Source organism: Rhipicephalus sanguineus, chromosome 1 (assembly GCF_013339695.2).
Source record: "Rhipicephalus sanguineus isolate Rsan-2018 chromosome 1, BIME_Rsan_1.4, whole genome shotgun sequence".
Taxonomy (NCBI): domain Eukaryota; kingdom Metazoa; phylum Arthropoda; class Arachnida; order Ixodida; family Ixodidae; genus Rhipicephalus; species Rhipicephalus sanguineus.
In genome coordinates, this window is record NC_051176.1 from 213,039,982 (window position 1) to 213,066,464 (window position 26,483).

Consider the following 26,483-nt stretch of genomic DNA (forward strand, 5'->3'; position numbering starts at 1 on the left):
ACAATGCCTCTGAACGCAAGAAGGCATAAATGCAATTGAAGTGATAACCGCGATAACTTTCCATCGCAAAAAGGTTCACTGCGTCCCTAAACTCGTCGACGCCACAATATGCCGCGAAAAGTCGTCCGTCTTTCCGGTAACGGCAGAGACCGGTCGATCGGTGATAGCGATTTCCGCGCGATTGCGGCGATGCCTTCGCGGATAGGCATCAGAAAAGAGCGAAGGCGAGGTGGCGGCCGTCGATGAACGTGCCATTATGCCTTATAGCCGACAACCTTATCACAGTCATCTGTAGATATCTGCTCGGCTGCGCGTGTGGCGTACTACGCCGTACACAGCGGATTGACAGCGGTACGAGCGCGCCATGCTTAGCCGTGCTGCCGTTCGCAAGTTCGCCGCCGCCGCGTCGTGCGAGACCGCTTTAAAGTGCACGTCGCTTTGTAGAAACGAAATTAGCTCGCTGTTGTTGAGCGGCGCGGGCACCGAGAAACGTCGATGCACTGACAGTGAGCGTATACTGCGTGTTTGACTAGGTGACAACTCAAGTGCGCCGCGCATCGTCGTGTAGGGCCGCGAGACGTAGAGTGCGCGTTGCTTGGAAAATACTTGTTTTCGCCGCGTTGAACGAAGAGGCTAGTCGCCGCACCCGTGCACGGTCCGGAGTGAAGCAAGCACGAAGAACGTACAAACGCGCGCATACGGCATACAGCAAGCGGCCCGGCAGTAACTCCGCGACCCGAGTAGGCAACGCGCTGCACGCAACTAGCCAGGGATGATCGGCTCCACGTCGCGGTACCGCGCTTCGGTGAAACGGTGTCGGCTCATTGCAAAGGCAGGTAATTCACTCGTGAGCACGCAGCGGGCGTCGCTTCATGACGCGAAAAGGCTTAGCTTGTCACCGAAGGGGTTGTTAGCACTTTAACAAAAGTGCACAAAAAAAAAAAAAAAAAAAAAAAAACGGCTTGGCCGCTAAGCGCACGTTTTTAGGGGCGAGTCCATATACAACGAACTACTGATATAACGACCACTTTTCGCGACACTTTCGAGTTCGTTATATACGGGTTCGACTGTATGTGCGAGAGCTTAGGCCCACCGGTATCGCCGTGCAGTGGCACATCGTTACTCCCAGCATTGTCGCGAAGAGCTTCAAGAAGACGCCTCAACGCACTCGACGGAACCAAGGACGACGCGCTTTGGAAAAGCGGTGACAGCGGCCGCGGCGATGATTCTCAGTCGGACTTCTCAACCAGTGATTCTGACTAGACCGTGCATGACCGAATCTGGCTTGTTAAAGTACGTGCTAATTCTGTTAAAAACCGTTTGTTTGCACTATAATTTATTTTCTTCTTTAATGTTTGCGCTATAATTAATTTTCTTCTTTAATGTATTATATCGCGCGTGTTAGGACTATATATTTTGCGTTATTTCAGATGTGCTCGCGAAATCTCCGCGTAATTTGCGCACCCCCTTTTCGGAGCTCCAAATTCGCGAAAAAAAAGTGCGCAAATTATGCGAGTAAATACGGTAGTTGTTGGAGCGGTACCGACACTTACCAAGGTACAATTAGTAGTTACTGAGGGCTTTTTCAGACTAAAAAACTTAAACCTGATGGATATTCCAGACTATATATAGGCAGTCAAGGTTCCCATAGAAGTAATGCATTTTCGCGACCAATTTTACAGACGAATTTACGCCCCAAAGTTTGATTTTCTGGATTAAATCACCCGTTCTCGCCACACCACTAAACTTTAAAAACCGCCATGTTGAATTTTCCGCTGGCTTGGCTTCCAGTCAGCTGTGTAGCCTGTAAAATTTTGGGATGATCAAACAAGGAAAGCTTTAATACTAATCAATAGTTCTATACTGAAAACCTAGGCTAAATTAAGGCAAAATTTACATGCTCGTACAAGCATTCACTCTCTCTTGAAAAATAGCATGTGCCATCTTTCAGAGGCTAAATCCGCTCTTCCTTGGCTGACAGAACACTCTAGGGAATGCCTCCTTTCCTTTTTCAGTCAGCACTATCGTCATCATAACTTCAGTGGGAGTAGGTTTTTATGTTTGTTTTTCCAACATAGTTGGCTTTTTCAGTTGCCATACCGCACGTGGTGATGCACCAAGTGCATCTTGGAGATGTGCTCATCTTTGTGTGTGCAACTCTGAATGTTGTGTGTGTGGTGCTATGGCGCTGCCACCTGTGCCATCGTGCGATTCAAGTGGTGCATAGAAATGTGGGAGGTAAGAGACTGATGCTGGCAAAAAAAGTGGCCATCATAAAGCTAAAGTGGACGTTCCCAGGTTGATGTAGCAAGAGAGAAAGAGCAAGCGCTGTCCGACTACATCAAGAACTGGACAAAGATTTTGACCGTGTTTGAAAATTCAAACAGCAAGAGCCAGAAGAGGCTCTGAAGCTATGGCTGAAAGGAGTCTTGGCAAAGAACCTGCCCGTGTAGGGAGATTTGCTCAAGCAAAAAGCAGATTTCTGACCTCAAAATGCACAAGAATGTACCCGGAGGTCAATCTGGCAGCAATTAAGTAAAGCACAACAGCCTTCTCACCTGCAGACACAGGAGGAGGTGACCCACTGTGAGCCGTCCGACGGTCCATGAATTTTTGTTGTTGCTCCTTAGAAACTGGATCTGCATAAAAGTATATCATAGCAAGTAAACATTACAGTGAAAGAATGCTGAACCTATACTGTAAGGCTTCGTAGTAAATAGTGCTCAGCAAACAGGGACGCAAGAAAAACAAGACACAGGCACTAGGCGTTCATGGCTGTGTCACTGCATACAGTATAGCACACACCTTGCAACCTGTATACGCTCAAACCTTATATAACAAAGCTACACCTGACATGAAATTAAGTTCGTTATATCCAAAAATTCATTACAAATGTATATTCATAACACTATATATGACAATACTATTCATTAACTTCATTATAACCAATAATTCGTTATATGTGTTCGCTATATCGAGGTACAAGTGCACTTCAAAATTCACTGAATACTCATGGATATGACAATGTGCCAAATGTTTACTCAACTGAACCACTGTGCAGATGAGCAAACACTGACACAGGAAGTGTGCAAAGATGTCTGCCTTATTAGCGAATTACACCAGGAAAGAATTTGAAATTCATTCCAGAATGAAGATCAAGTACAGTAGACTCTCAGTAAACGGAACTCCAAGGGACCAAAAAAAATTTGTTCCATTTAACAGGAGTTCCGTTTACTGAGAGAGATGCAAAAAAGTGCAGATTTATGTGGGCACACTCTCTTATTACTATTTTATGGATATCTAAACACCATGAGGTGAATGTAGCTCATAGTTTTTTAGAAAGCAAGGAAACTACATGAGGTTTTTACACAGCATTCACAAGTTTATTAGGCAGCAATTAATCACTGTGGACTGAAAAATGCATCAATTTTCTTTTGTTTGAGTCCTTGCATCTCCATCTTCAGAATCTTTTTCTCCTTGTCACTTAGGCTTTGGAGAAACACTTCCGATTCTGGCTCCTTAAGAAAAAAAGTTCCTCAGGTAAACCACAGCAGACTCTGCCCCATGAAATGTGGCAACTTCTGTGGCAGCTACCTCTTCAGAGTCTTCTTGCTTTGCAACAATGCTTTGCACAGTGTTGTCGGGGCAAGTTGCAACGCCGTTGTCAACTTGCACGTATTCATCGAAGTCCAGTGTGATTTCTTTTAAAGCACACTGCTCAATTACCTCTTGCCTTTCAAGGGCATCTTCGCTGTCGCATTCAAAGTCCTCCAAGTCAGATGTCAGGTCACTTGAAGAAAATCCTGCATGCCTGAAACAATTTGCTATGCTAGTGGGAGTCAGCTGCCTCCAGGCATCGGCAATGAGGTGAACAGCGTCAAGAACGTCCACCTTGTACTCTTTATCCTGGCTCATGCACAAGAGCATCCTCTGCAAGAGACCCTTGCAGAAGCGTGACTTGAGGGCTTGGATAACTCCCTGATCCATGGGCTGCAACAGTGCTGTGGTGTTAGCTGGGAGGAACTCCAACTGAATTGACTTCAGTCCTGTTACAGTCCCATGTCCAGGGCAGTTGTCAACGAGGAAAAGGACTTTCCTATTTTGCCGCGAAAATCGTGCATTCTCTGTGTGAAGCCATTTGCTGAAGAAGGCTTGGGTCATCCAAGCTTTCGAGTTTGGCTCGTAAGTGACGGGCACAGTAGTGATGCCCTTGAAACAGCGAGGATTTTTCGATTTTCCTATCACAAGGAGCTTCAACTTGTCGCTGCCCGACATATGAGCTCCAACAAGAACAGTCAGTCTGTCCTTGCTCAGTTTGCCACCTGTGCACAGTTCACCTTTAAAAGCGATTGATTTTGATGGCAGGAGCTTAAAAAAAAGTGCCGTTTCATCCACGTTGTATATGTCTTCATCCTTGAACTGCCACATTATCTCCGGCAGCCGTCCTGCCCGCCAGTCACGACACGCAGTCGCATCAGCTGCTGCGGCTTCTCCCGCAATGGTGTGAAAAACGAGGCCATTTCTTTCTTTAAACCTTGTCAGCCAGCCTTCACTGCACAAGAAGTCCTTTATCCCGAGCTGAAGAACAATCTCTTCTGCTTTGGCACGGATTAGTGGCCCGTTGATGGGAATGCTTTGGCTCCGGGCTCTCCTAAGCCACAAAACCAGACACTTCTCCAGTTCTTCGTGGTCGCCATGACGCAGACGCTTCCTTTGGGGCCCGAATCGTGAAGTTTCGAAGGCATCTCGTAGCTTGTCCTTGTCGTGCAGGATCCTCGTTAAGCTGCTTTTCGGGACGCCGTGCTTCGCCGCGAGCGCCGTCTTCGAGTATGAGCCGCTTTCGAAGTCAAGAATGATGTCCATCTTCTTTTCCAACGTCAGCGCATGGTGTGCCCGCTTCTGTGTCGCCATCGAAACAACGGCCTAAACTTCGCGAGCGCTTACGAGCCACCGAAGTTGGAAGACACCAACGCGGCAATGAAGCACGATAGGCACCACGACGGCAGGAACGATGCGGCTGTAACCTAGGCGACTCGAACAGAGACCGAACGACTTGATCAAGCACTGCAATGTTGCATTCGTTGCGCTGACTACCAACGAGGCGAGGCTTACAAGAGGCTAGGAAAAAAAAAAAAAAAACTGCCGGAACCGGAAAAGGCTGATGCTCATGGCAATGGGTCTGCCAGAAGTTCTATTTTCGGTTCCGTTTACACGGTGAAGCGCAAATTTTAGTTCCGATTAACGAAAGTTTTTTTACCTTATCTGAATACAGAACCAACCAACTTACGGGCTACTGTTCCGTTTAAGCGATTTCCGTTTATCGAGATTCTCCTGTATCACAATTCATTCGTGTTGCAACAGCACAATGAAGTCACAAGTTTGCAAATGGTGTTAGATTTATAGACGATGCTCCTTCCCTATCATGCGCATACAGTAAAAGTTCATTAATTCAACCCCCGTTAATGAGGAAAATCGGATAACCTGGACGTATTCTCTGATCCCAGCAAGCATATGCATTGTTCAATGGCATCGAACTCTCGTTGATTCTGTCATGTTTGGCCGCAACCCAGTTCAGCATACCAAATCGTGCACAATATGCTCAGATTTCACATTATGTCTGAAAAAAGGGATGCTGCAGGAGCAGACTCTTGAATTGAAAGTGACATAGTCATGCATGTTATCGACTTCTGCAGCACGCCAAACAAGAAAGCAATACTTTCCTAGCAATAATCGCCGAAATCTGGGTGCAGCATTACTCCCCAGAAACGAAGACAGTGAGATGAGTGTAGACAAGCTTATTGGTGCAACACATGGAAGCAAAACAGCGAACACATAATGTGAAAGATGAAGGTGCTCCTGCCTTTGCGTTCATCCCCATTCTTGTATGTACGCTGGTATCTAAACGGTGTTATTATAAACAGTTATTATAAACGGTGTCAGTTCATTGCAAAGGCGGTTTAATTTATTCGTGAGCATGCAGCGGGCGTCGCTTCACGAGTGAAAGGCTTAACATGTCACTGGAGGGGTTGTTAACACTTTATTAAAAGTGCACAGAAAAAAAAAAAAAAAAAAAAAACGGCTTGGCCACTAAGTGCACGCTTTTAAGGGCAAGTCCATATACAGTAGACTCCCGTTAAGACGAACTCGAAGGGACCGCGGTCATCTGTTCGTCTTATCAGGAGTTCGGCTTATCAGAAGTTTCCCCAAAAAGAGACATGCTAACATGCCAAGTGCATCCAAATATGTTACTTGTGTAGTGAAGAAGATGAGTGCTACTCGGAAAGGCAGAGGGTACCACTCAGGTGGAAAAGAAGAAGACGTTTGGTTGTCTCGGCGCTTAGGCTGGTTCCGCCATTAGCACGTAACTTATCGTAACTGTTCCTCTGTTTTATAAACCAGTGCTACTCCTAAACGCCTTATTTTAACTGGTGGAGGTGCGGGGTACTCCATAATCCTGGAACTTCGAAACCGTACGTTGCCTCCGGTTTCTACCATGTCCACGGACGAAGATCAGCAGGTAGCCGCCTCGGCTTCAACTACTCCGCCTGTTGTCTGTTCCGGCCCCATTCGGCAACGCGACCCACCTTCCTTCAGCGGTACCGATGACAAGGACGTGGAAGATTGGCTTGACGAGTATGACCGGGTGAGCAAGCACAACAAATGGGACGATGCGCATAAGCTTACCGTCGTCCAGTTTTATTTAACCGACGTCGCCAGTCTGTGGTACCGTAATCACGAGTGGGACCTTCCCACCTGGTCGGCCTTCAGAACGGCGTTCGCGGATCTGTTCGGCCGTCCAGCGCTTCGCAAGCTACGTGCCGAACAGCGCTTGCGCGCTCGAGCTCAGCAAAATGGTGAAAATTACACCAGCTACATCGAAGATGTGGTCGACCTTTGCCGGCGTGTCAACTCGGCCATGACGGAAGCCGAGAAGATCAAACACATTTTGAAAAATGTGAGTGACGACGCATTTCAGATGCTTGTCGCCAAGAACCCGCAAACGCTCTCTGACGTAATCCAACTCTGTCAGAGCTATGACGAGCTCTGGAAACAGCGTGAATCCACTCGTCGCGCCAGTGCGTCATGTGCAACGATCTCCGCTTTAACGTCGGCTGGCATTGCGGAAGACCATTCTGCCTTGCTCCTTGAGATCAAGCAGTTTGTACGCGAGGAGGTCGCGCGCCAGCTGTCTCTTGTACCTTACACCTTTGAAGCTGCCCCATCTACTTTGCCGCCATCAATACAGCGTGTCGTTCAGGAGCAAGTATCCGAGGTGCTGCCCGCAGCCCATGTACCACCAGTGGCTGCTCCGCTGACCTATGCTGAAGCACTGACCGCACCCCGACGTTTGCCTGTCGGGAACTCCTACGTTCCCGCGTGCACCTTTGCCGCACCGCCTGAACCTGTGCATCACGCTGCCCGTCCGTTCTCCCGACCAACACCATCACGCATTCAAAACCCATGGCGCACTCCAGACAACCGCCCCATATGCTACGCCTGTGGTTTTGCGGGCCACGTAGCACGGTTTTGCCGACGGCGTGAGTTTCTCCTACGTGACGACGTGCGGCCAAACAGTTACGATTTCCCGCCGAGACCTCAGACTGCTCCATCTGGCCCGCCTGCCGCCATGGACACATTTTCGACTCGCCAGAACTTCAACAGACGCCGGTCGCCTTCACCTCGGCGCCGTTCCCTTTCCCCTATGCTACGACGCCCTCCTTCTGTCCCTGAGGAAAACTAGAAGCCGCAGTTCCGGAGGCAAGAACTGCGCAGCTTTCGAACTCTACAAGACCTTGTTTTTCGCCGTCTAATGTCGTTGCTGTCTCCGTTGAAGGTGTCCCTGTTTTAGCACTGGTTGACACTGGCGCCGCAGTGTCTGTAATGAATGAGAAACTTTGCTGCAGACTCAAAAAAGTAACGACTCCTCTTCACGACTTCGTTTTGAGCACTGCAAGTGAGCAACGAATTCGCCCTCTCGCTGCGTGCACGGCACGCGTTGCGATTGCAGACGTAATTTATGCCGTCGAGTTTGTTGTGTTGCCGACGTGTTCCCACGACATTATACTGGGCTGGGACTTTCCCTGCACTCATCATGCTGTCATCGACTGCGCCCGTGCCGAAGTCGAGTTCTCGCCGTTGTGTGCATCTGCTGTGGTCGACTCGCCACCTTCACCTGCAAAAGTTTTTGTGGCTGCCGACACACCGATACCCCCTTTCTCATCCGCGCTAGTACCGCTTTCCTGCGACATCTCTACTGGCTCACCTGTTCTTTTTACGCCTTCTGAAACCGCTGTCCGGCGCAAGTGCTTCCTGATTCCTTTTGCCGTTCTCACTATTCACGATGGATCAAGTGCAATTTATGTCTCTAATCCATTTCCCTCGCCTTCCAAATTACTGCGCGGAGAGTGGCTAGGCCTTGCAGATGACATTGATCCCTTGTGTGCACATGTCGTTCCTGATCACTCGAATCCGCTTCATATCGACGCCGTTGATTGCTCCACGTTACCCTCTCAGCCATCGTTCACCGAAGCACTTTCGCGATGCATCGACAGCAACCTTACGGCCCGGCAGCGCGCCGACATCATCGCCCTCCTTGAGCGCTTCCGCACAAGCTTCGACCACCAGCAACCAACTTTGGGCCGTGCTTCCACTGTATGTCATCAAATCGACACTGGCATTCACGCACCTTTACGTCAGCGTCCGTATCGTGTGTCGGCATCTGAACGCCGTGTCATCGCAGAACAAGTTGACGACATGCTGAAGCGCGGCGTTATTGAGCCCTCTAACAGCCCATGGGCCTCGCCGGTTGTTCTAGTAAAAAAAAAAGATGGCTCAATAAGATTTTGCGTCGACTACCGCCGGTTGAACAAGATCACACGCAAAGATGTTTACCCGTTACCTCGCATAGACGATGCGCTCGACTGCTTACAAGGCGCCGAGTTCTTCTCGTCGCTAGACCTGCGCTCCGGTTATTGGCAGGTTCCGATGGCCGAGGCTGATCGCCCAAAAACGGCTTTCATCACCCCCGATGGTTTATACGAATTTAACGTCATGCCATTCGGGCTATGCAATGCGCCTGCCACATTCGAGCGCATGATCGACAACATCCTCCGTGGCCTGAAATGGCAAACCTGCCTGTGCTATTTAGACGACATTGTCATATTTTCCCGTGACTTTTCAACACATCTTCAGCGCCTCGAAACAGTGCTGACTTGCCTCAGTTCCGCCGGTCTACAGCTCAATTTAAAGAAGTGCTGCTTTGGCGCACGACAACTCCTAATTTTGGGCCATGTCGTCTCTAGAGATGGTGTTCGTCCGGATCCGACGAAACTTCGTGCCGTTGCAGAGTTCCCTAAGCCAAAGACGATGAAAGAACTTCGCAGCTTCCTCGGCCTATGTTCCTATTTTCGTCGTTTTATCCGCAACTTTGCCTCCATCATATCGCCCTTGACTGAACTTCTTCGCGGCAACCGCGATCTTTCGGGATGGTCATCGGCGTGTGATGATGCATTTGCCACACTCCGTCGCCTTCTTACATCACCTCCAATATTGCGACATTTTGATCCACTTGCTCCGACAGAAATCCACACGGACGCTAGCGGTATCGGTCTCGCTGCTGTGCTCGCCCAGCGTAAGCCTGGATTTGATGAGTACGTCGTCTCCTACGCCAGCCGTGCGCTCACAAAAGCGGAAGCCAACTACAGTTGAACCCCTTTATAAGAGACACTGATATAAGAGACACGTGGGGTATAAGAGACACCAGCGTGCTACATGAAAGTAAGGGTTGATAGGAAAATGCATAACTTAGTACCCTGCTTATAAGAGACACCTCATATAACAGGCAAGAATTTCTCCCCCATGCATGCCTCTTATAAAGGGGTTCAACTGTATTCCGTTACAGAAAAAGAGTGTCTGGCCATTATATGGGCAATAGGCAAATTCCGACCCTATCTTTACGGGCGCCCATTTAGCGTGGTTACAGACCACCATGCATTATGTTGGCTTTCCTCTTTAAAAGATCCTTCCGGCCGCCTCGCCCGTTGGGCACTTCGGCTCCAGGAGTACGACATTCACGTCATTTACCGATCTGGCCGAAGACATTCCGACGCAGATGCTCTGTCCCGATCACCCCTACCATCTAGTGACGAGTCGCCGCCTCCGCCTACACACGACGTATCTGCACTTGGTGTCAACGACATGTTTCTGGAGCAGAGGAAGGATCCATGGGTTGCTTCAATTCTTAACTTGTTGCGTCGGCCTCCCTCGCAACCCATCCCTAGAGGTATGCGCCGTCAAATACAGCACTTCGTTATCCGCGATGGTTTGCTATACCGACGAAATTATCTCCCTGAAGGACGCCGATGGCTCCTGGTTATTCCCACACATCTCCGCTCGGACATATGCGCCTCCTTTCACGCCGACCCACATTGCGCGCATGCGGGAGTGTTAAAAACTTACACCCGCCTATCACAACGCTTCTACTGGCGCGGAATGTATCGCTTCGTTCGCCGCTACGTCCGTTCCTGTATTGCTTGCCAGCGCCGGAAGAATCCAGCTTCCCGTTCTCCAGCTCCACTACAGCCCTTGCCATGTCCTGCCAGACCATTCGACCGTGTTGGTATAATCTCTACGGACCTCTTCCAATCACACCTGCTGGAAATCGCTGGATAATCGTCGCCATTGATCACCTTACGCGGTATGCAGAAACTTCACCGTTGCCATCTGCATCGGCAAGTGACGACGGTTCTTTCCTATTGCATCGAATCATTCTACGTCATGGTGCACCGTGTGAGCTGCTCAGCGACCGCGGACGCGTGTTTTTGTCGGACGCAGTCGAATCACTTCTAAAGGAATGCCATGTCATTCATCGGACCACCACCGCGTACCACCCTCAAACAAACGGCATGACAGAACGATTCAACCGAACATTAGGGGATATGCTGTCAATGTACGTCGCTTCCGACCACTCCAACTGGGACCGTGTTCTCACTTTTGTGACGTACGCGCATAATACTGCAGTACAGACAACCACTGGATTCTCTCCATACTTCCTCCTTTACGGATGCGAGCCCTCCTGCACGCTAGACACCATCCTCCCTTACCATCCTGATGTGGCTGAGTCGACGACGGTGTCACAAGCTGCTAAATACGCGGAAGAGTGTCGCCAGCTTGCCCGCTCCTTCACTACTGCTGACCAGCAACGCCAGAAACACCATCGCGATAGCTCGACGCCTCCGGCCTCCTATGCCCCTGATCAACTTGTATGGCTTTGGATCCCATCAACCAGCCCTGGTCTGTCAACGAAACTTCTCTCCAAGTATCACGGCCCTTACCGTGTGGTCAAACAAACATCACCTGTGAATTACATAGTGGAGCCGCTTGCGCAGTCCTCTGATCAACGACGCCGTGGACGTGAGACTGTTCACATAGACCGCCTGAAACCGTATTACGACCCATCTGTCGTCTCCTGCCCCTAAGTCGCCAGGATGGCTTTTTTCCGGAGGGGAAGAAAATGTAGTGAAGAAGATGAGTGCTACTCGGAAAGGCAGAGGGTACCACTCAGGTGGAAAAGAAGAAGACGTTTGGTTGTCTCGGCGCTTAGGCTGGTTCCGCCATTAGCACGTAACTTATCGTAACTGTTCCTCTGTTTTATAAACCAGTGCTACTCCTAAACGCCTTATTTTACTTGAAACAATGAATGCAGTAGACTTACAGTGTGGGGCAAAAAGACAAGAAAAAGCATTTATTTGGCTCATCTAGATAAAGACTATGCTTTCAAGCAGAGTATTTACACGAATCTTACGAGCACCCGATTTCGCGTGTTCAAAAATAAAAATGCTCGTGAAGATATTTGCTACCACATTTTAATGATAAAACTGTAACACGCTCCTATGTTGACGATTAGAAAAAAAAATTAAGAGACAAGCACAATTTTCCTTCAAAGAATGTAAAATTTATTGTCCTGGCAGTTCGTTTTCTTCTGTGGGCCTGTTTTGCTGGCTCTAAGATCACTTCTGGATACGCCTCAGTCGCGTGCTGTTGCCTTGACAAAGTCATTATACGCAGAGTTGCTTAAGAAAGTCTGCAAGGTTTTCTTCGAGGTCCGGATATTTTCCCGTTTTCGACCCGTAGTAACTTGTCCTGATCGACGTGCAGCTGAAGATATCCCATCGGGCTACTCACGGTCACAAGCCTCGCCACGAAAAAGACACGACGCAGCCATATTCACTGTGCAAAATAGCCTTCCTTTGTCGTGCGCTTCCATAATCAAAATGGCTCATCACAATTTGCACTTCACTGGGAACAGATAGAACGCGTACATGTGCTCGGCCGCCATTGTGTGATGGCGATGACAATGCACCTGACCCCTCGGACGGGAGTGCGCGATCGTGGTTTCGGTTTCGGTTTCGTACTCGATTGTAATGCACAGACCATTTTTGTTCCTGTGTCGCTTTCTTTTTTTTCCCCACTCCCCTTGCGTTTGCCCCTCTGACCACACGGAGGGGACCCAAGCTCTTGTGTTCTTCTGTTCTCCTTTGTACTCCAGCTGGGAAGCCGAAGAACGGGGGGGGGGGAGGGGGGGGGGGGAATACAAAAGGACGCAGTGGCTTGGGGGTCCAAGTTGTAAATCCCCCACTCTTTTTGTTGCTTTCTTTGCTGATAAAGCCCACACCTCCCCCACCCACAGTCTGGGGGTGAGAGGGGATACCGGCTTTATCCGCTGACCGGTCTTCTTCGTTTATCTCGCACCCTCTGCGTCGCGAATTGCTTCCCGTCTTTGCTCCAGGAAACGCTTTTTTTCATCTTTTTTGCTTTTTCTCGGTCGCCTGAATGCTCCACCAAGACTGCAGTGTTCGTTTCGCAGAATCGCTAGCGTTGTTGATCATCGCGAAAGTTCGTCTTAACAGAAGAGTACAGTTGGGCGGTTCGTCTTAAGCGAATTTTTTTTTGCATTGAGTCTATGGGAAACCAAACAAATGGTCCCGTGTTGTTCGGTATAAGCGAGAATTCGTCTTAACCGAGTTCGTCTTAACGGGAGTTCACTGTACAATGAACTACTGATATGACGACCACTTTTCACGACACTTTCGAGATCATTATAAACGGGTTAGACTGTAGTGCAGAAAACATATTCAGATTCATTAAGTACAATCTCGCTATTGGAGCCCCCTTACAAACCAGCCATGAAATCCTGGCTGATTTCTGAGAACAACAAAAAGAAATTGGAAGTTGACACAAGCATTACAGCTTTGGATCAGCATGCAATGCATTCAGAGAACTGACAACCACTGAGCCCTGGTGTGCCATATTTAGGACACTAAGACTGTGCATTGCTGCGGGCAATGCATAAATGTTAGGGAAGACCCACTTGTAAATAAGCAGTTCAACATCTTAGGAAAAACAGAAAAAAATTATAGCTAGCGAGATAACAGTTAATCAGTAAAATGTCATCAAACATATGGTTGCGGCGTTTGTCAACTTTTTCACTTCCGGCCACTTTGCAGAGTTCCGAGGGAGACTAAGATAAAAAAGCTACAACAGTAAAAGCTCGTTAATTCGGATTTCTAGGGACCGGAAAAAATGTCCGAATTAACCGAATGTCCGAATTATCGAATGGTCGAAATAAACACAATAAATGCAAGAGTTTTTTCAGCATACCTTTACTTTACATGGTAATCGCGGATGCGTCTCTGTTTTCGAGCAGAAATTCGCGCGGACACAATTTTTCTGAGCCCTTCAAAGTGCTCAGCAGCTCGTATGCTGTCTGCAGTGCCAAAACAAAATTCTTTAAGAACGACGAGGGCCTCCGCGGCTTCCTTCACAGTACGAGGTGGCCTGTGTGGCTCAGTGTGGCTGCTGCTCTTCAGGCTCTTTGTTCTCGGATTCGTCGCCATGCATCACTTCCTTGACGATTTTCTCATCAGTCAGAGAGCCGGCAGTTGGCAACGCCATCAATGCCGATATAATCGTCGAGTGTCACTGCATCAGGCATAACACTTCCGAAATCCTGCCCGTCATCGGCACCGTCGTTCGACGACACTTCGGCCACTGCGGCATCGCTGGAGTCGGGTACAACAAAGCCACTGTGCCTGAAACAGTTGGCAATGGCGTGCGCAGGCGTGCTCTGCCACACACACGCGAAGAATGCTAACTGCGCTCAGGAGACTCACGCCGTATTGTTTGCCGACGTCATGGCACAGGAGCTACTTCTTGCCGGGAGAGCCCATTTTTCAGGGCACGCAAAATTTCTACTTTGGTGGTGCAGTCCTTGGCCTCGTACTTGGGCCGCTTCGCCGGCGCTGCCATCGGCGGAGAGTGCGTTCACACGAGAAGTCAGCACAAAAGCATCAGCAACGATCAAGCTAAAGGAGTCGTACTGAATTGTTCCTCGATAAAACGGCGTTCAACGATGCAGTACACCAACGGGAACAAAGCAACAAAAATGACACCGCGCCAAACCCACACGCCCCACACGCTATCACGCGCGAAGAAAAGGCATTCAACCAGTCTCAAGTCAAGCCAAGCCGATAATTGATGTCCATAGCGATGCTGCGTTTGAGCTTCACTTTTGTTCCGAATGGTTCTTTTTTCGATTTCGAGCCTCGCCAGCGGCCCGAAAGTAGCCGAATTATCCGATTTGCGGTCAAATCTGTCCGAAATAACGAGCGTCCAGTCTCATAGAGTGATGCATATATTTACAGGGACCGGATGACGTGTCCGAATTAACCGATTTTTCGAATTAACGAGTCGAATTAACAAGCTTTTACTGTACCTATGTTTGCACAGGTGTATTGAGGATAGCTCAGACACTTCTTTGAATTTCTTGTTTATATAATAATTTGTAGCAATATTTCTTCGTGTCCTTCTTATAGGACACCAGGGCCGAGAGGGTTAAACAAACACTGCTTCCATCGTAAAATCCTCAGCGAATACTATTTTGCTGAGGCAGATGAGGAGTGCATAACACTGAAACTCATTTGAAATGCTGAACTCCGACAGAATTTTTCTTCCCGGGAGATGCTGTCTATCGCAGAATCATTCAAGTGACAAAAGCCAACATCATTGTGCTCCATAACTCGCACTACGTTGGAACTGCAGGAACATACGAGCATAAAAACGATACACCAAAAATTCATGCACGCCCAGTTGAAGTTATGGATGCAGTGTGCAGTGAAAGGGTACCGCCATGTCGGACTTATTGCGTCTCGTCACTGCCCCACTTGACCACGGTTGGCTCAACATACAACACAAATCTTCGCAACAGCCACAACACGCTAATGATGGTGCAAATATACCTAAATGACATTTACAACATAGTTGGTTCAAGTTTGAAAACATTATTCCAGCTCTTGATATCATATTAGAAAAGCACAGTCAAAGATTTGCAAAAAAAGGGGGAGGGGGGGGTTCTGAATGTGAGTTGTAAATAAGGTGCAGCCTCAAGAAAGTTATCCCTGACTTGTGTTGCTTCTTAATATTTCTCCGACAGCTCCCAGACTTCTCCTCATGGCTCAATATTCCCTTACTTTTCCTGGTTTGCTGGTCGTTAGACACCCTGAGAAGTTCCGAAAACAGCCAACAGCAGACAAGGTTATCTCTTATCGGACAAAAAGCTATCACTACCACCATCCCCAGTGAGCCATAATGACTTAAAAAAGTATCTTCAAACTACCATCAAATCGACAAAATGCATAGAATGCTGTGTGCACGTGCTCTATTGACGCATGTAAAAAGGGGCGGGGGGGGGGGGGGGGGGGGGGGAGCCAAATCAGACTTCCACATCCGACACCTGACAATGGCTCACAACGGCCCTGGGCAACTTGTCTGGACCATTCAAATAAGCCATAGGTGGCAAAAACTTCTGTTCCAATAAAGAGGCAGGCTGCCAGGCGCTTACAGCTTGTATCAGCATGTACACAATAACTCAAAATATATTCAAGGCTTTCACTTCGCTCACCCTCTTTACTTAAACCTGATTACAAAATATTAATCATAAAAGACAGTTAAGAACCATTGTTTACCACTTCACAACTAACTTTACCACACCGTGATTGCAATTACAGCCGAACCCGGATATATCGAATATGAAGAGGATTACAAAAAGTTCTATATACAGTCGATCCCAAATATATTGAATTATTGGCTATATCGAACAATTTAAAAATCCCCTTAAATTTCCCATGCAAAAGTATAAGTCTAGTGCGCACATATATCGAACTCCCGCACAGCGAAACATCCGCTATACCGAACGCTGCGCAGCGCCGAAGCCCAGAAAGTGCATTTTTCCTAACAAATATTGATCATTTTTCAGCGGCGTTATTCCATTGCGTTGATCTAGTTCGTTGCACAGCGCTTGTTAGTGCACCAGTATGTATTTGATGCGCGATCCGCAGGTTTTAACGCACGGGCATAGTGTCTTTCAAAGAGGCTGACTGCAGAGGGCACCAAAACGAGAATGCGAAGTGGCTCGGCAGCCTCGTTGTAATGTTTGCATTCTCTTCCTTGTTTGTTTGCGCACGATGGCATGCAGGCCCGAAAAGCATAGCCTTCCAGATGCATAACCTCGTGACGTATTTTTGGTGTTTTCAGTTTTAAAACACACATCTCAGAGGCTATGCTTTTTTTCGCATTTCTTGACAAAGCAGCAGGTGTCTTCTACAAAGCCACAAGTGTTAGCGCTATCGCCAGCATGTCAACGGCGGAGAAATGTTTCCTTGTTTGTGCAGCTTTGTCTCTTGCAGCATGTGGGCTTGTGTACTTCTTGCTTCGTTCTTGGTAAAAGCACAGTCGTGCACCGTTTCCTTGCGGGCCTTGGTGCCAGGTGACAACTTTGGGTACGTCACCGCCGGCTACGGCATACGGTGCGTCAGTGTGTTTTGCTACTTATTACGTTTCCGGACGACATATCGGACGGGGAGCACAGCGAATGACTTCATCGGTGCAGCTAGCGATGTAGCTGTTTCTGACAGCATCGATGCCGAGATCATAGCCGACACTGCCAGTGCTGCAGAAAGACCTGTGCGGTTTGAAGATGCCACCGCCACTGACACCGCTAAACCCTTTACCGCGTTACAGAGCTTGCATCGGTGTTCAGCGTCGATCACCGCTGTTTTGGCCGAAGGTGCTGAATTTGCTTATTCGGAAAGCTTCAACGATATTGACAATGACTTGATAGGTTCACGGCGCGCAAGAAGCAAGACAAGCTTGCGGACTATTTTCATGCGAAATAAAGTGAGGTAACTTACAAAAGAAGTTGTCTCCTTGTTCTTTAGCATATGTGAGCGAATCATCATGTTCGCGATTTCTCGATTTCCAAAAACTGTGTCGAGGCCTGCTGTGCTTTAATCTAAGCCTTAAATACGCGCATTTTGTATTTCAAATCCTCCATATATCGAACTATTTCGTGGTCCCCTTCGAGTTCAATATATCTGGGATCGACTGTATAAGTAATTTGACATATCAAATATTTTATATATCGAAAATGAATATATATTCAAGGGGATTTTTATTCAATAAAACACAATAATTTGTTAGATGTGGGTTTGACATATGCAGGTTCGACTAAAAACAGCCATCTGTGCAACTGATATGTATTCACAACACTAAGTGGAATCTGCGAAGGAAGCACACTGGCTCCTACAACCAACCCACTTTGACAACAGAAAAATTTTGACTGCTTGCAATGAAGTCATGAGACTCACAGAAATAAGGATGTTCCATGGCTTCTCTGGCAGTTAGACGCTCTTGATGGTCATAGCGAAGAAGTTTGTCCAAGAAGTCCAGGGCCTCTGGGGTTACCAAATGCTGGTTTTCACTATGCACAAAGCGCTCCCACCGTTTACGTGAATGCCTGCAGAGTCAATAACAAATAGCAGTTACGATATCAAGTACTTCTGCGTTATAAGCTGGCAATAATGAACAAGACACCAACCTTCCAAGGATATCATTGAAACGCGGGTCAAGCTCAGCCTGGTACTTTTCAAGGTATTCAAAAAGTTCCTCAGTGCCTAGCACCTTGGCAATGCGCACCAACTGGTCGTAGTTGTCGTGACCATGAAAGAAAGGCTCTCTGCGGAAGATCATTGAGGCTAACATACAGCCCAGACTCCACATGTCCAGGGAGTAGTCGTACATCTGGTAGTCCACCAACAGCTCCGGACCCTGCAACATCAAAGCCCACAAACATCCTTAGGAGCAGGTATTCTCAAATTGCAGTTCCATGAGCTGATTTTGTTGAAGTGGACGATTCCCAACTACAATGAATAAGAGTTTTTCCTGTCCTTATGCCTCTCACTGCACTCTGAAAAACTATACCATAGGGAAGGCAACCACCCTTATTCATTAACACCAGCTATTGAGGTATAATACAGTAAAAGCTCGTTAATTCGACACCCGTTAATTCGGAAATTCGGATAATTCGGACGGCTCTATTGGTCCCGGCCGAAGTGCATGTTAATCTATGGGACCAAACCTTCGTTAATTCGTCAGAATTGGGCTCCGCACCGCTTAATTCGGACAAATTCTGACGGCTGCTGCTACACAAATGTGTGGTAAAGCAGCGCTGGCACCACTGGGGCGAAACCGAAACTTGAGTGACATCGCCGTCGTCATCAACTAGTGGGGGCGATCGCAGCGTCACCGAACGTCAGCGTCTTCTTTCTTCGCTCCACTGCGCCTCCGACGCCATTTTCCCTTGGGTTGTGTCGGCACCGTCTCTTCTTGCGGAGTTCTTGTTTTTTCCCGTTGTGACCGTGTTTACATGTGAGGCCCGAGCATGCGGCAGTAGCCAACGGTGGCATCGACGAGGTGTCAGCCGAGTCCACCGATGGTGACTGCCTGACCTTCGATGCTGTCCTTCCCACAGATATGACCCTTCAGGACTACATCGCGATTGATGATTGTGTCGCCACGACTGGTCTCCTGCCCGATCAAGAAATTATTAATGATGTCGCGACCTCATCGCACCTCACGGGAAGTCTCGGAGGCGCTTTTGATATTAGAGGGCATTTGCCTGAGCACTTCCGACAGTTTGCGTGCTGTTGGCCATTTGGAAAAGTTAAGAAAAATTGTAATGTAAGCCGGGATCTGCGTGAAAACGCAGACGACCATTACAAAATACTTCAGCAAATAAAGGTATGCTTCTCCAACTTGATTTTAATGTTGTTTTTCCTGTTCATTCGTTAATTCGGCATTCGGTTAATTCGGACATTTTTTCTGGTCCCGTGAAATCCGAATTAACGAGCTTTTACTGTATAACATAGTTGGTTTGAGTTTGACAATATTATTCCAGTTCTTGATATTATACTAAAAAAGCACAGACATAAGAGCACTATGGATGAGAAACGTCAGTTATTTCGTTGCCATTTTATACAGTAAAACCTCGGTGATACGAATATCGCGGGGTTACCAAAAATATTTGTATCATCCGGAATCCATCACCAGAAAACATGAAAAATTAGTATGCGACAAAAGAAAGTTGGCATATGTTTTGGTTTAGTGTTTCTGAGGGCCGCAGCTAGGGTGGCTAGAATGGGGAGGTGTGAAAAGCGAGCCGTGTTTCCCTTGCCCGAAGGTGCCGCGTTGCGCGATCCCTCCGCTAGGTCGAGATATAGCGCGGCAGTCGGAGGCGCTGCCTGCTCGCATGGGGGATAGGGGAGACGGCAGTGTAAGCCACTTGCGGCCGAAGCTTGTCAGCTTCGTTGGCGCGCACGTGCTTTTACGAGTTCCCTGTGTTAGTATTCCTTTAGAGGAATGACGTGTACAAAAAAAGAAGAAACTCAGCGACCATCTTAACAGATTCGTGCAAACGCACGGAGACAAAGATATACACAAGGACCGTGTTTTGTGCCAGGCGCTGCAATTCGGTGCGCAGAACATGTGCGGAAAAAGTGTCACTTTCCCGTGCGCCGGCATGCAGACAGATTAGCAGTTTGGAAGCGGGCAATTCCAAAGGCCGACAGAGCGATACAGCGAGAATTCGGCCATCTGTGAAAAAACATTTTGACACAAGGTAAATGTACTGAACCCGTTCAAGTGCTGCAAAGGTTTTTGCGTGCGTCTGTGACAAGCACGGGCAAGTGATAAATGAAATAACCTGAACGTTTTATTTTCGTCTTCTGTTTTATTTTATTTATTATACTTTCATCGACTATAAAGAGCAACGCAGCGATGCTCACCTTGTGTATTTAATAGCGAGCTACGCAGTTACAAAGCGCATTCTACTATCGAATGCACACACTGCAAAAACGCATGCATCGTGCTAATAGAAAGCACTGCATGACAGCTGCAAAGTCAGATAACTAGCAAATGGGATATTGGAGGGCTGCTGTATCCATCAAAGTTACTATACAACTTGACACAGATATTATATGTAAAGCAGGCTGACACTTGTGTTCAGCACAGTGCGCTTGCATTCAAAGATAGTAGGCAGCTTGTTGCAGCTCTGTAAGGAGCGTGTTGCAGAAATTGGCTACGTCGAACATGTATGTGAAGAGTGGACAATATCAGTGGTCAAATTCTTTTGCATCACTATCGAGGGTTCATTTGCCTTTGAAGGGGCTCAACCAGGGATAAAGCGAGGACAAATTAAAAAAAATGAATACATGCGCATCACCTACAAGAGTATCCACCAGTGTATTGCTCACAAAATGATGCTAATTAAATTTTGTTGAAGCGATGAAACTAATTGCTGTCTCAATTTCTATTCAACTTTGAGCATACTGGCTCCGTGACAGCGCGACCTCGAGTGTAATGCAAATTCAGCATTGAGTAAATGGCAAGGAACAAATGGACAAGGCACACTCTCGAGGTATATTTAGTAGTACGAGTAACTACAATGTATCAAAGGTTATCGCGTGATAATGTTAGAAAACATCGTCAAAGATATAACGCTCCTGCAGGAAGAAGCTTTCTCTTTTACTCCGTAAATGTCTAGATAAATCTTATGACGATGAAGATAATTTTGCCATCATCAAACATGTAAACATTGGTTCATTCGAAATAACACTTCATCGAAGAATGGTTTGATTATGGAGGCTCGAATTATGCCTGGTTGTTGGCGGCCGAAAGCTTCGCACTAATGCCGTGATCCTTGAGTGAGTAAAAATGTTTATGTTGATAAAGCTCTTTCATAGCTGGCGAAAATCTAGCACCGACGCGAGCGCATGGTCGTTGGCAGAGGGCATTTCACCCGCCTCCCTGGAGCCACACCAGCGTTCCCCCACTCCACCATACGCGATGCAGCACGAGTTTGCACCCCGAAGACAAAATCCTGCCGACGCCCATGCGCGAGTGCATTACCACCATTACCACAGCGCAAGCTGGCAGCGCCTCCGACTACAGCGCCACCGCTGCGGGATCGCGAATGGGGGCCAACTTAGAGCGGCCGGTTTTCACACCTCCCAATTCTAGCCACCCTAGCCGCAGCGATGTCATGAACAGCTCTGAATAATTGCCAGTAAAGTTTTTAGACGTCAACGATCATACTTGTACTCGTAAATATGCGGTGCATGCGCGTGTGTGTAATTAATGAACCAGATGTGTTGTGCCCCGTGACCGCTACTAGCCCCTTCCCAATCTTGCTATGCTTTTCTGCATGACACCACAGTACTGCGGCGAAAGTGAGGTTCGAACCATCGCTTTCGTGAGTCAATCTGTTTGCAGCCGTAGCAGAGCCCGAAAGGCAGCTTTGCTGCCATGTCATGTCTTTACGGATAAGCACCAGAAATGCACGGAGGAGTAATGGCCGCAGGCGGGAAATGCACCAGTACGGCTTAAAGGGGCCCTGCAACACCTTTCTTAGTTATATTGGAATAGTCTCATTATTGACGTATGACTCTTCACGAGTCATATGCCGCAAAAATTTTTCGAATCCGTCAAGTCTAAGTGGTGTTACCAAATTATAGAGATCACGTTCCGCAGCTTTCTCTCTCAACTCAACGCAGCAAGCGCGCGGCGTGAAGGGAGGGAGGGAGGGCGGAGGTGCGAGGAGGCGGCGTCAGCGCCGGCGGCATTTTTTTCATTTTTTTCTCTCTGGTGTCTCGGCGCAACCACGTGGTCTGTGGCGCCACTTCCGGTCGGCTCGCGCGGTCGTCGTCGAGCGGCGGAGCCCATGGCACCGTGTATCGCGCGTGCTTGAAAACTGCGAGTCGGTTTGGTAATGTTGGGTGTGCACCTCGAACTGCCGTAGTGTTTTCATCGCTCTGCCAACCATGGACGCAAACTTGCGTGCGCGTTTGGAACGAATGACAGCTGAGATAGGTTTCGACCCACACTCCGATACACCGCCTCTTCGCACTGCTCGCGCTTGAATCGTATTCAACACGGCAAAGCTGCGTGCATCCTTCTCCCAGTGGCGGTACTTCGATGCTGTTTGCTCTTCGAATGCGGGCGCACAGCGAGTGCGGGCTGACAACAAAGAACTACAGACTAGAAGAAAGGATCGTGGGGCATCGGGCCGGCGCGGATCCATCCCCCGGCTGTCTGCAGCTACCGTGAAAATGCGGATCTGCTTGGTTGCTGTGTCGCGGTTTCTCGGGAACCTGAGACTACGGGGAGGATACGCCGAGGTACGGCTCGATGACATACTGAACAGACAGCGAACGGGACTCTCGCCATACAGCGAGCACAGGTATCCTAAGCTAGCCGGCGCCAGCATTGTTATCGGAGAAATGCTGCACCGCTGCCTCGGTCGGTCGTGAGAACGTGCCGACGATGCAGTTTCCAGCTGACGAGGCAACACTCGAACGGCTGCCACTCTCAACGGGAACCGGCGGTGGTCAAAAGCACAGAAATATTCACGATTTCGGCGCTGCACATGGCGAAGAAAACGCAACTACGCAACTACGAGCAGACGAGCTGTCGGTGAGACCGGAGTGCTAATATTAATGTTTGTTCAGTGTTTTAAGGGTATAACAAAATATAAACACACATATCTACTTATTGAACTCAAAATTAACAACTAAGGTAATAATGAGCGTGTCATCGTGATTAAAACATAAGCCAATGGTGGAACTGCCGACAATCGCGTCATATATTGCGGACTAATACATCATTTGTCGAGAGAAGAGGGAGCGATTTTCAGCTGACTTTGAGAATTTATTTTAAATTCCAGGCCGCTCGCTTCGCTATAATATTTGGCTCGCGTGTTCTCGGGAGCCTCGACTACCGATTGGCAGCGCTTTTTGACCCTGCTCAAAAAGTGTTGCAGGGCCCCTTTAAGGGAGGAGGCTACCTTCGGACACAAACTTTTTTGTTTATTGAGATATCTTAATGAAATTTTCAGGATAGACTCATAGCAAAAGCATTAGAAGAATTACAAAATTTCATGAAGTTATGCTCACTGGTTCTCAAGTTACAGCAGTATGTCAGAATAGTGCACATGGTTCTCTTATCCGAGGTCTGGAGAACTTTCAAAAGGTGCTGGAACTGTGAAATTAACTATGATGATTCCCAGATTGATACTTCAGGGGGTAACAGAGCCCTTTTTTTTAATTTCCTTGCTGAAAAGTTTTAGCAGACCATCGAATTTAGTGTTGGTGATTAGGATATTATCAATCAAATTTTGATTAACTATAATAAATAACAGACAATATATTGAAAAAAGGGGCTTGTCACACCCTCAGAAATTTATTCAAGTACATAATAAAAAAAGACTTATGGAAATTCGATGAGTGGTTCCAGAGATATGGCTGGGATAAGCAGCCTCACTAGCCAAAAAGGTCATTTTGAGAAAACGACGTTTGAAAGTTTGGAGCACATATGTAGTTCTAAAATGATCCTGCAGCATAACTGGAGGTGTCCTTTGGCACTCTCTTTCTTTGCCGCCTTTCCATCTTCTCTAGTGATCGATTCTTAGCCTTTTTCAAGCGCAGAGATTCTTCCTCGGCTGCCCGTTATATTGTAATGTGATTAGGCCATATGCTGTGGTGCTTTGCCAGCTTTCTTGTATTCATGCTATCACTAAGTCTTTATTGCAATTGATCATTGAATGATTTTTATAGGATACTGAGAGTGGCTCTCATCATGACAACAGCCTATCCCTTCCTCCTAAATAACGGGCAGTTATGGTCAAGACATTGGTGGAATAGAAATCCCTTAGAGTTTATTCAAGATGCGAATTGGGCAGATGTAAACTCATCTCCCTGCTTCATCACTCAAGCTTATTTGTGAACCTCGGTAACGCGTTTCATCATTCACCCGGTTGCGGACACGGTTATCTGCGAGGCTTTTATTTTTTCAGATTCATGAGAGCCTGCGGCGATACCACGCACGGCTCCAAGCGCGCCTAAATTGCATCAACAGTGCTTTATTTCACCTCGAAGTGCTCGGCCGCGGAGTCCGGGAAATCTGCACGCGATGTTCTGGGTCGCGGCACTCGGTGACGATGCGCAATATCCCTAGGTGCGGCGACGGAAAATCGGCGCGCAACGTGTTTGGTCTCGCATTTCGGGACGCCGACGCGCGGCCGCTGCGCGACGAGCTTGGCTGTGGGGTCCGCTACCGATGCGTAAAATTACCATCCGCGGTTCCGAGGAGCCGGCGGGCGATGCGCTGCATTGCTTACGAAGAAGCACACTGCCGCGGTTCCTCTAACGCGTTGTTCTTGCCCGCAAAGTTCGAGGTTCGTCTTGCACGCCGGCGCCGTGAGCGGAGTTAGAGGCCTAGCGACGACTCCGAGCAACAGACGCGCCGGCCGCGGTGCCCGATGTTTGTTTCAAAGTACGTAATGCGTGGTCGCGAGTACAAGGAGTCGTCCTGCGATTATCTTCGTCATTACGTACGAAGTGTTGATAGCAGAACCTCCAACCGCTGATCCGACGAGTCAACTAAAGGGTCGGACCGAGACGCGCGCTTACGATGTTCACTACGAGCGCGGCGTGCCATCGTAATCTGATCGGGCTTCCGCTTGCAGCTCCTAACCAAAACGTAGTTAAGTTCTACGTGATTGTCGACTTCGAGCCGTGCACACATAACGAGTGCGAACGCGTCATAAAGACCGCGACTTTCGACAGCCGTGACCTCGCGAAGCGCAAGCAGCAGCCGACGATCCCCCGAAGCGAGCATCGGACCAATGGCGAGGCGCGCTGGGGCAACATGGCGGACGCGGCCAATCGGAGGCCTCGAAACGACCTTCAGACATTTGCTTTTTGTGCGCTTGTTTTCGAAGGGAGGAGCCAGCTGAGGCGAGGAATTCGAAGACGGAGAAATGCTCGTTCCGACGAGACCAAAATATCGGCGAACGGTGGCGCCGTTGCGGAGTTATTTTTTGAAAATCAGTGTTTTTTTACGATTTCCGCAATAACTTTCGCCACTGTGGCAGGCGTAACAAACTTTTTAAAGCACTTCTATGTGGTTTTTGGTGAAGATATTTTTGGAATCTGATAGAAAAGGGTCTAGAGAAACTGAAAATGCGATTTTCAAAAAAATCGATTGTGTGCCATTTCTCGCGATACGAAAGCCGCGTCCCCTAATCGTCGACAACCCTTCTGACAAGCATCTTTAGCCAACTGCTAAGTAGAGCATGTGGCCTAGCGCAGTGGTATGTGTATAACCCAAACACACCGCATTGCCATTCATGCTACCTCTTTTGTGCGAGACCACTAAGTTGCACCACACAGACTCGTTGCCTTCACGAACGTAAGCAGCTCGCCATCGCTGCGCCCGTCTGCGGTCAGGAATGGAGTGGGCATCACAAACGCTTTCATGACAAATGCATGCGTACGGTACAGCAAGCGCCCCGGCAGTGACGGCGCCAGCTTATTTGGTGATGTGCTGCACACAACTAAGAATGATCAGCTTCAAGCTGCAGCAAATGCTGCATATCGACGGAGGTTCAGCGATGCACATGCACATTGTTAACGTGTGCACACATCAGGGAAAGCCGAACGAGTCGTCCACTCTTCCTCCACAGTCTGTTCTGCATCATCATTTCCAAACGCTCCATGCGAGAGAGCCGTAATAAGAGAGCGAAATAAGAAAAGCATGAATTCGTTTTTCAAACTGCCTGATATTTCGGATGATTTCGCAGTCCCTAGGGAGTCCACAAAATTGGATGTTGACTGTAATTATCTTCCGGAAGTTCGACTAATTCAAATAACCAAATTCTGGTGCGAATCGAATCAAATAGCAAACACTATTCGAAAAATATTCAAAAGTTAGAGTATTCACACACTCCTAATCAATACATATCACAGAAAAAGGTGTACAGAAATATGTGCCAACTATTTTTGATTACGGACAGTACCTTGAAGTACCGGGATGCAACACGAACATTGTACTCTTGGCCAGGGTGGTAGAATTCAGCAAGACCCCAGTCTATCAGGCGCAGACGTCTGCATTCATGGTCAATCATCACATTATGAGGCTTGACATCACGATGCATGATGCCCATAGAATGGGAGTAGTCCAATGCCTTGAGCAGCTCGTACAAATAGTAGCGAATGTCGTAGTCTGTCAGCGTCTGGTAGAGCTGCTGCAGGGCC

The 26,483-nt window shown here is 48.0% G+C and overlaps 2 protein-coding genes across 5 annotated transcripts in view; one reads left to right on the plus strand and one right to left on the minus strand.

The window, feature by feature from the left end:
• LOC119407071 (uncharacterized protein C18orf19 homolog B) overlaps positions 1 to 26,483 on the plus strand; it is a 579,856-nt gene that overhangs the window by 365,077 nt on the left and 188,296 nt on the right. The gene's annotated exons all lie outside the window — the stretch shown is intronic.
• The window catches only part of LOC119407040 (casein kinase II subunit alpha), a 63,720-nt gene that overhangs the window by 5,386 nt on the left and 31,851 nt on the right, over positions 1 to 26,483 (minus strand). For all 4 annotated transcript variants that reach the window (XM_037673873.2, XM_049419243.1, XM_049419248.1 and 1 more), the window contains 4 exons: positions 26,246 to 26,473; positions 17,933 to 18,162; positions 17,703 to 17,851; positions 2,559 to 2,639 (listed from right to left, as the gene is read on the minus strand). In XM_037673873.2, coding sequence (XP_037529801.1) covers positions 2,559 to 2,639; positions 17,703 to 17,851; positions 17,933 to 18,162; positions 26,246 to 26,473 — 688 coding nt within the window. The remainder of the gene's footprint in view (positions 1 to 2,558; positions 2,640 to 17,702; positions 17,852 to 17,932; positions 18,163 to 26,245; positions 26,474 to 26,483) is intronic.